The sequence below is a fragment of the Zea mays genome, chromosome 7 (genome assembly GCF_902167145.1).
Source record: "Zea mays cultivar B73 chromosome 7, Zm-B73-REFERENCE-NAM-5.0, whole genome shotgun sequence".
Classification (NCBI taxonomy): Eukaryota; Viridiplantae; Streptophyta; class Magnoliopsida; order Poales; family Poaceae; genus Zea; species Zea mays.
In genome coordinates, this window is record NC_050102.1 from 19,132,676 (window position 1) to 19,142,220 (window position 9,545).

Sequence of the window (9,545 nt, forward strand, 5' to 3'; positions counted from 1 at the left end):
CATCCAGATCTCGTCGCCAGGGATGACAAGATCAAAGCGGAGTGCTGTTGGCGCAGCACCCGAATCAATCGCAGGAAGTCTCCAGTCACAAATGCATGACCATTTCCTGTAAACAAAAGCCATGATACCTTACCTAGCTTCCACTAACATGGTCACTGGACAAGGAGTGAAGAGTAGTCTCATATAATTGTCGGTCACAATCAAGTCTGTTTGGAAGAATGCCTAAAGCCTCCAGCCTCTCTTTGTTCATATGGGGGATCTTATACCTATTACCTCCACCTCCCTTCATTACTTCAATCAAGCAGCCTTGCAATGTCAGGTACACTCTATTTAGAAGTGTAGGGTCATAATCTTCGAATTCCTTGCTAACATTGTAAATTAACTCATCTAGATTCCTTGAGACCGTGTTTAGTGTAAGGGACTGCAAGGAAGCGAAGAAGCCTAAATCAAGACAATTCATGTCAGGTGAGTTTGGAGGTTGATTCATGAGTCTTATATTCAGTCCTGTTTGAGCTGCAGCGATTACAAACTCGGGATCATCATGACGAACATGAGTCCTCGCATTGTCCTGCTGAATCCATATAGTTCTATGTGCTTCTGATCTAGGCCAACTTGCTTTGATAGCTGGTAGAACTTTGGCAATAAGAAATGATCGCATAGTGTTTCTGTCAACATTGATGCACTTGGTCACTAGTGTTCCTCTGTCCCTATTACGGCTTCTCCTTTGTGCTGGTTCCTAATGGCATGAAACAAATAATCAATTAGTTAAAGTTAATAACAACGAAGTTAACATCAAAATGTGTTGTGATACCTTTCTAACAAAAGGCCAAATGCCTATTTTTCCATTAAAGATTAGGTTACCTTCGTCATCCTTTTTTGGTTTGCCAACTGCTCCCAAGAACATCAATTTATCTATTGAATTTTTGTTTTGAACTGTCCTATATGGGTCCTCCTCTTCTGGTAGCATGTAAAAATTTCTTGTCTTTTTTGTTGCATTGAACCACTTCTCATCGATATGGATAACATTATCCATTTCAATGAATTTGGGATTGTTTGGCAAAGTACTTTGGTCTAGCATTGAAAGGCACCATCTTAGCCTCTCTTTTTTGTTTTCTTCCTTTAAACAAGGTTTCAATGAGTTTGAGTGTCTTCTTAAAAGGCCATTTTTGAATTGCCTATGTAACCAACTTTTGCTTACACTAAGTTCACGTGCTAGTTTTCGTATAGTACTCCTCTTATGAAAGGGGATTGTAGCAATTGTTGATAGATCAACTGACTTTTTTTTGTTGCCACAACGCTTTGGTTTCCTTGATGAAACATCAACTGGCTCACCACGTTGACAGCATCCCTTTGCTCTATTCCAAATACGCTGGACTGTACGAAGGCTAACATTGAACTGGTTTGCAACTATCGTTGTGCTGTTCTTTCTTTGTTTTCCATTATTACTCCTCGCCAGTAGTGCTTCATATATTTGTTGCCTTTGTGTATGTGACAGATCTAGTCTACCGGGCTGAATTTCATGCTCTTCTTCATTGTCTTCTGAATCCGACAACTCATCTTGATCGAACACAATGTCAACATCGGCATAAACCCCATAATCATTAAGGTAGTCCTCCAAAACATTAAGTTCATTATCTACATTTGCCAAATCAGTTACACAAATTAGTTTTGTGCAAATCATGTTGTAAAATCTGCAAATCATGTTGAAAAAACTTTTGTGAATGTTTACCTGGATGCAGGTTCTCTTGTTGTTCATCCATTGGGATATTTAGATCAAAAGAATGGAGTATTTGATGTGGAGAAACAAAAGGAAAGACTCCACCAGCCTCAGGTACACCATCTTCATTTCCATCCAACGGCAGCTGATTAAGATCGATCGACATATGTGATGTTTGTGTTTTGTGTTTAATAGGCTGGTGAGTGCTTTAAAGGCTGGAGGTAGAGTGTGTTTTATAGCCGTGAGAAAGGAGCAGTGGCAGAGTGGCAGACCAGCGGCAGACCAGCGGCAGTTTCAAATATTGAATGTTTTTCGTTTTTGTTAATGTGTTTGGCGCGTGTGCCTGTTTTTCGTTTTTGTTAATGTGTTTGGCGCGTGTGCCTGTGTACACATTTCTACTTTTGGCGCCTGATGGATAAAAAATCAATAAATGCTGAGATGACTAGCTACATCATCCGTATGTGACACAAGAATCTTTACATTTAATGGAGGGTATTCTTGTAATCTCTCATGTTACTACTCTAACGCCTTGCAATGCTAAAACGACTTGCTTCACTGGACGGAGGGAGTAATTTCTTTGTTTTTCGTAGCATACAAAACTCGTCTGTCAGCAACTCTCCACAAAGTATAAATTATATCAACAAAAGAATGCATATTAACACAAGTAAAACTTTGTGGTAAACAATATCCACTGGTCTGTACGTAGCTGTAAATAACGCCACTTGCTGCTTATATATATATAACTTAACAGACAACAGATGGCACGTGGTATTCCTCCGTTTCTACAAAGTACAAACCTTCCACTTCCCTAGCAGTTGATGCCACACGTCTGGGTATCCGGGCCAGTGACGCGGGTGGTGAAGGGGTCGATGCGAACCCACAGCAAGGAGAAGATGGACGCCAGCAGGATGGCCCAGACGACGACGATGGTCGGGGTGCGGTTCTGCCTGCCCATGAGGCCCTTGAGGAACGGGTACAGGTGGACGATGACCCAGAAGGCGAAGAAGAGCTTGCCGAAGAGCGGGCCCCACGACTGGTATCCGCTGTTGATGGCGTAGGAGATGCCGGCGACGACGCCGACCAGGTTGATGATCAGGATGGTGGTGGGCGGGATCAGGAGCGTCGTCCACTTGAACATGTACAGCTCCGCGAAGTCGCCGTCCTCGTCCGAGGCCTTGGAGGTGACGGTGAAGTTGGTGTCGATGCCGGCCAGCACCTTGAGCAGGCCCTGGAACACGGCGAAGAGGTGCGCGGAGATGCCCCCGATCACCCAGAACTGCTCGTTCCTCCACCACTCGTCGATGCCCACCCCGCTCCACCTCATCTCCAGGATGCCCGTGGCGAAGATCGAGATGAAGAGGGAGATGAACCAGATGCTGGCGAAGTTGCTGATCTGCACGCATTCCATTCCAAGGTAGATTCTTTCTCATCAGCACCGTACGTTGTCCAAATGCTCCCCTGCTGTAATAAAGAAAGAACGCTCTTATGCTTTAATTACCTCTGGAATGATGAACTTTCCGGTGAGCAGACAGATGGCGGGCAGGATGCAGTAGATGAGAAGCGGGATGGACGTGAGCGGGTAGATGGTGGTGTTGATGTACGCGAATCTCTCCAGGAACTTGAGCCGCCCTCCGTAGCCGTACCACAGGGGGCAGTGCCGGCTGAAGAGGATCTCCACGGACCCAAGAGCCCACCGGAGCACCTGGTTCAGACGGTCCGAAAGATTGATGGGGGCAGACCCCTTGAAAGCTGGCCGCTTGGGCATGCAGTAGATCGACCGCCAGCCTCGCGCGTGCATCTTGAATCCGGTGAGAATGTCTTCTGTCACAGAACCGTAGATCCACCCGATCTGCGATTTTGAAATGAACTTGTTACTGCTAGCATATGGTTATCAAGTTATAACATGCATGTATAGCTAGCTTCTAATCTTTCAGAAGAGATTATGTGGGGATTTTGCCACGTTACCTCAGTTCCCCATTCAGTCTTGTCCTCATAGCCACAGCTTATAACATGGATAGCTTCTTTCAGAAGAGACTCCGGAGTTGCGGACTGAGGAACACCACCATACTCCATCAGAGTGGAGGCAACAAACGCTGCGGACTGGCCAAATCTCTTCTCCAGGCTCATTTGAGACATAAGAAGTGATTTCTCGTCGTCAAATCCAGCGCCTGCCATGTAAAAAAAAATTTGACAGCATGAATACATGCTTCGAAACCCTCAAAATATACAAGAAAAGACAGCGTGAGACAGAAAGATAACACTTTTCAGGAACAGGAACTAAACATCAGTCTTAACCGTGAACATCTAAAAACGCGAAGGCGTACCTTCAACTCCCTCCTCTATATCTTCAAGGTTGAATACTGGCACAGAACTGTCCACATGCTTCTGCGACTTCTTCTTGTCCGAGCCCTTCTTTGATTTGCTTGCCTTCTTCCTACCGCCACATAGTGATGACAAGAAACCACCCTTCTTCTGCTTAATTGGGGGCTCATAACCATATAGAGCTGTTCGGTTGAAAACACAGCCAGTTCCGACATAAACTGGTCCTTGGATGCCATCAAGACCTCTCAAGTTAATCTGTGGCAGACAGAAACGCCCCCGAAAATTCAATTAGAAACTTATAGAATCAGTGCACCAAATAGTCGTAACATTGATGGAGAATATTAAAACACAATATGTGGCTTACATCGAAAAACACGGTGTTCCTGTTGGCATATCGATCATTCCTGTCAATGCCATCGAATCTCTGGGGAAACTGGACGTAGCAGACACTCCTTCCTAGGTTAGGGTCCATAAGGAAGCACATAGCTTCCCTGAGAGCCTTACTGTTGTTAATGTAGTGATCACAATCAAGATTCAACATGTATTGTCCATTGGTAAGCACAGCTGAGACACGAACCTGTGAAAAAAAGAGAAATCCAATGTCACAACCATCATACTGAAGTGCCATTGACAGTTTTTTGCACTGTTTGTAACATATAACTACTTACAAGAGCATTCATGGCACCAGCTTTCTTGTGATGCTGGAATCCAGGACGCTTTTCACGAGAAACATAGACCAAACGGGGTAGCTCATTGCCCTCAGTATCAAGGCCACCACTGTGACCAAGGAAAACCTGAGTATGATCAGAAAGAGCAGTTAACAAAGCAAATTCCTTTCAAGAGAAAAAAGGGGGCGAAAACTATTATCAACCACATTAGCAGACAACTGAGTAACAGAAGTTTCATTCTGTAGATGCTAACCTGAATCATTCCAGGATGGTCCCTGGTATTGTTTCCTGGCCATGGTGTGCCATCTTGCATGATCCATCCTTCCTCAGGAACTTTCTGTGCCTTAGCAACAAGGCCATTTACCCTAACTTTGAATTCTTCATATTCTCTCTGCCATGTTTTTTTGTTAAGACATGTCAGTACTGGATTATAACTAAAAAACCATTATATAGATGTTTGCAAAGACAGACCTTCATGGCCCGGCGGTCTTTAACAAATGAAGGGTGCACTTTGTCCTTCAAGTAATCAATTTTCTGGGAGAAGTACCATTCAGGAGCTCTAGGTTCAATGTTGTACTTCTTAACAAATGGTACCCATTTTCTAGCAAACTCTGAAGTCTCAGCTAGTGCATCAAATGTCAGCATCGCAGCTCCATCATCAGATACATAGCAAGAGACCTTATCCACAGGGTAATCCACAGCAAGAATGGATAGCACGGTATTGGCAGTGACAAGAGGAGGCTCCTTCATTGGGTCGACTGTACTGACGAAAATGTCAACAGCAGCCAACTGAGATGGCTCACCTTCCCGGTCATACCTGTTAGAGGAAATGGACCAATAACAAACATAAGTGCTTGAACAATTTTACTTTGTGTTTGAACAACATACTAGAGAACTGGAAAAGAGATCACCTTAATGCCAGCCTATCAAGGTACGTCTCCCGGTTGATTGGAAACCACTTAGGGAACTGATCCAATATCCACGAAAGAGCAAACCAGATCTCACATATAACAGATAGAAGCCATAATGGGTATGCATTGCGCACAGGATTTGTGATACGGTAGTGCAAGAAGATGCTTAGAACAATCAATCGCAGCACAATGACCATCCTGTATGGATTTATCCTGGAGGAAGGAAGTGGAACTTTCCTAGATAGAGGCTGTCGAGTTTCGTCGTTCCTGAAATTCAGATGGCACAAAATTAATGTTCAAATATGTGCTGAAGAAAACATAGCAATAAAGGGTTGGATTGACACAATTGCCCACCGTTACAGTGATTTGAGCATGACAGGTTTGTGCATTAGTTGAAGTTATGCACATTTAACAATTCTAGGATATAAATATAATATTCCGCTTTCTAGACTAAAGTACACCCTTCAGTTTGATTTTGTAGTCGTCTTAATAACAGAATACAATGTGTGACCTTCCATAAAAGTGTAAACAAGTCATTAATTTGGGAACATAAAGGCAAACTTCCAATTCTTAACTTCATCTGCACAGAAGAAATAACTCAAGTTTTTGTTTTCCTTTTTTGTGAATGTAACCATGCTAATTAAATAAAACATTAGAACTAAACAACATACCATCCTGTAAAACATGAGTGAGCTGAAGGAGGGTGTTGAAACTCACAATAAGGCATCTTCCATGTTGTAATCAGTTGATGCATCAATATCACCAACACCCCGACCCTCAGAGGGAGCAATGCTTGTGCCATTCGTCATGGGAATCGTCCCCTTGTCCTGCTTCATTTTCCAGCCATCAACCCTCTCTTTCCAGGCAACATTCCCAATGCTACCAGAGAACTCCCTTGACGGATTTGCTGGCAAGGAGCAAGAAACAATCATTTAGATCTTCACATCACACAGGCGCAATCTCAAACATGAGAGACCGTGGCGAGAAATAAACATACGCGAATGGTTCACATAGGGAAATGGAGCACGCTTGCCAATGTTCCCAGTTGGGGACATCATATGATGGTCAGGGGAAGCACCAGGGATTTCTCCTGAGATCTGCAGATCAACTCAGAAAGTAAGCATAATTGCACATCCTAAGAATTTTTTTTAGCACAATGCCTCAGTAGTAGTGGCACCAACCTGGCTGTTAGTGACTGATGGGATGTATCCCCGAGGGATCTCGCCACTGTCATACTTGGTAAGCCCGATCTCGCCACTGTCATACTTGGGGCGACCAACATCCCCGCTGCCCCCAGCGTTCATGCGCCAGCTGCGCATTCTGTCGGCAATCTTCTGCTTCTGGTCTTCATTGCCAGATGCAGGGTAGTTGAAGTCGCTATCGGCATCAGTGTCGTCTCCTTCCTCCCCACGGATCGCCGGGCTCCCTGAAGGATTCATACACAGCTCAGAGAATGCTTAACAAAACCTGCCGATCATCTTTTTGCTATTCTTGAGCAAAGTCCAGGATGTCACATCGTATGCAACTCCAGTTATTGTTTCCCCCCTAACTACAATTTAAGAATTCACACGAAGACAAGTCTAGGATCCAGTGATAGCGACAGAGCTAATATGCCCTCTCTGACAAAAAAAGCCATGGGATCCATCACAAATAGAAACAATACCATTTTTTTGCTGCTCCTGATCAAAGATCCGAACTTTCGTAGTCACTCCAGAATTAGGTTCAGAGATAGCTATACCAAACAAATGGAATGTAGAAGGGACTGTAGAATTACCCTTGTGGCGCTTGTACTTGGTCTTGCACTGGGGGCACGCCTGCGTGCCGTCCTTGCGCTCGTACTCGTAGCAGGGGCGGCACACCGGAAACCCGCAGACGTCGCAGGCGGCGAAGACGTCCCCCTCCGCCGTGGTGCCCACGCCGTCGCCGCAGATCTGGCACACCTGTCCGCCACCGCGCCTCCCCGACTTCTGCACACACACACGCACACAGCGGATCACGAGATTCGTCAGCCTTTCTCTCCCAGGATCCACCCGCAGCACGGAACGGAATGCAGCTGAGATCTCCCGCCACTCACCACGCCGTCCGCGTCGCCCTCCATGGCAAGCGAGCTCGCCGAGAAACGTCGAGGGAGCTGGCCTGGAGCCTGGGGCCTGGGCAGAGCCGGCACCAGTCCCGAGATCCGAGCGGGGCACGGATCAACACCGCATCTCCCGCTGCGAGAGCGCTGCTGCTGCTAGTAGTAGTAGTAGCGGGGCGGGGCTTAACTATACGGGGGGAGGAGGGACGAGAGAAAAGGACAGGGCACCGCACCGATGGAGGAAGCCGCGGCAACGTGAGTTGGTTCCGCTGTCGCTGTCGACGCGAGGGATTAAGAATTGACAAAAGATTATTGCAGCGGCGAGACGGTTTTGATCCTAGTTAATTCGCGTGCCTCTGGTGGGCTGGGTTGGGATTAGTTTAACGCCGAGTTGGCGGGAGGCGGTGTCGGGGAGCATGTGTGCCAGTGAGGCGGAGGTGGAAGAAGGGTGAGCTGGCGCCGCGGGGGGCCCGCCTGGCAGTGAGAGCTCACTGTCGGTCCTGAGGACCGACGGAGGATATATGCTGGAGCCTGGGGGTCGGACTAATTGCTAGGTCCACGAGTGTGAAATGTGGCGTGTGTGTTTCCCATAAATTAAGTCCAACAGCTCATCATTACTGATCTATAGTTATTTTAGATAGATCAATGCTAATGTAGGGAGTAATTAGGGTTTTTATGACAGGTTCTACTGATAACGAAAGCAAAAAGATCATGCAATGCAAGACTCCTAGGGTTATTATTACATGTAACATACACTATAAGGGCATGTACAATGGGTGTCTTAAGTTGTGTCTTAGAGTATGTCTAGGGGGGTGAATGTAAAAAAACTCAAAACACGTATCTTGACGAAGACACAGTGTCTTAGCTCTATGTTTGAGATAGGAGACTAGCTGATTGGTTACTTTAATTTATTGAATTCTCTGATTGGTACAATAAATATCGTAAGACACATGTTTTAGACATGACCACTGTATTATGTTGTGTTTTAATTGTATCTTATACTTGGAGTACCGTGCAGCCGTGTCTAGGTTGTACATGCCCTAACATCGTACACAACAAGGATTTTTCCATATGTCTCTTGGTGCCAACAGTAGGTACGGTTATTTAGATATTTTCAACGGGTAGAACATTTATTTAGAGTTCCTAACATATATCGACACACATGGAAAAAAAACTGCATATTGCAAAAAGCTATCATATAATTGGACATTTAAGCCTCCTTTGGATCAAAGGATAACTTCCTAAATCCTTCTCTTTTTCCTGTGTTTTTGAACTAATTCCTACGAAATTCATATATCATTCGTGTGAAATTTCTGCGTTCCAAAGAATGCCTTATTAAGGTCCTGCTTATTTACCCTCTAGATTATATAATCCAAGTTAAGAGACAAACAACCATTAGGTGCTTATATAATCCATAAGCTGGATTATATCTCTACTACCTATTAAGACGGTAAGAGGTAGGCTGCCCCATTCCGTGTTCTGCCATTCCCATTCCGTCCTCACTGCAAAGCTCATTCTCATTCCCAGCTCCCACGTGCATCCCACGTCTAGCTAAAATTAAATTAAAAAAGGGGATTCGAACCCGCGACCTTTCAAATAAATGTGTTTATAGCTACCACTACACCACATATGTGTTTATGTCTACATCTATTATAGTAAAAACATATAATACATCTCTCCCGAAGCCCACCTGCTACCCTTGCACAATGTGTAGTAGTAGATAAGTATCACTGAGATTATTAAATTATATTTTTGGATTGAGGGAGTAGTATTTAAAGAAGAGCCTTGCATGCAATTTCTTTTGTTTGAATAATGTTTTCAACTTAAATACTTTTTTTGCATGTGTAACA

General features: G+C 44.7%; 1 protein-coding gene and 1 long non-coding RNA gene across 4 annotated transcripts; one reads left to right on the forward strand and one right to left on the reverse strand.

The window, feature by feature from the left end:
* Positions 1-358: 358 nt before the first annotated feature.
* Positions 359-2,504, forward strand: LOC109940852 (uncharacterized). 2 transcript variants are annotated; one of them, XR_002263559.1, is made up of 4 exons: positions 359-1,399; positions 1,496-1,606; positions 1,740-1,831; positions 1,913-2,504. It is a non-coding gene; the product is annotated as an uncharacterized lncRNA (long non-coding RNA). The 2 variants fall into 2 exon arrangements; XR_002263558.1 differs by having other exon boundaries at positions 359-1,606.
* On the reverse strand, positions 2,323-8,035 carry LOC542624 (cellulose synthase-4). 2 transcript variants are annotated; one of them, XM_035960774.1, is made up of 14 exons: positions 7,693-7,851; positions 7,393-7,585; positions 6,800-7,044; positions 6,616-6,715; positions 6,290-6,525; positions 5,619-5,885; positions 5,179-5,524; positions 4,961-5,098; positions 4,708-4,833; positions 4,404-4,616; positions 4,042-4,294; positions 3,683-3,885; positions 3,216-3,566; positions 2,323-3,110 (listed from the first exon to the last, which is right to left on the reverse strand). In XM_035960774.1, the coding sequence occupies exons 5-14, from the start codon at positions 6,418-6,420 to the stop codon at positions 2,526-2,528; spliced, it is 2,613 nt and encodes an 870-aa protein (XP_035816667.1). In that variant the 5' UTR covers positions 6,421-6,525; positions 6,616-6,715; positions 6,800-7,044; positions 7,393-7,585; positions 7,693-7,851; the 3' UTR covers positions 2,323-2,525. The 2 variants fall into 2 exon arrangements, with proteins under 2 accessions (XP_035816667.1, NP_001105621.2); NM_001112151.2 differs by having other exon boundaries at positions 2,326-3,110; positions 6,336-6,525; positions 7,693-8,035.
* Between the last annotated feature and the right edge of the window lie 1,510 nt (positions 8,036-9,545).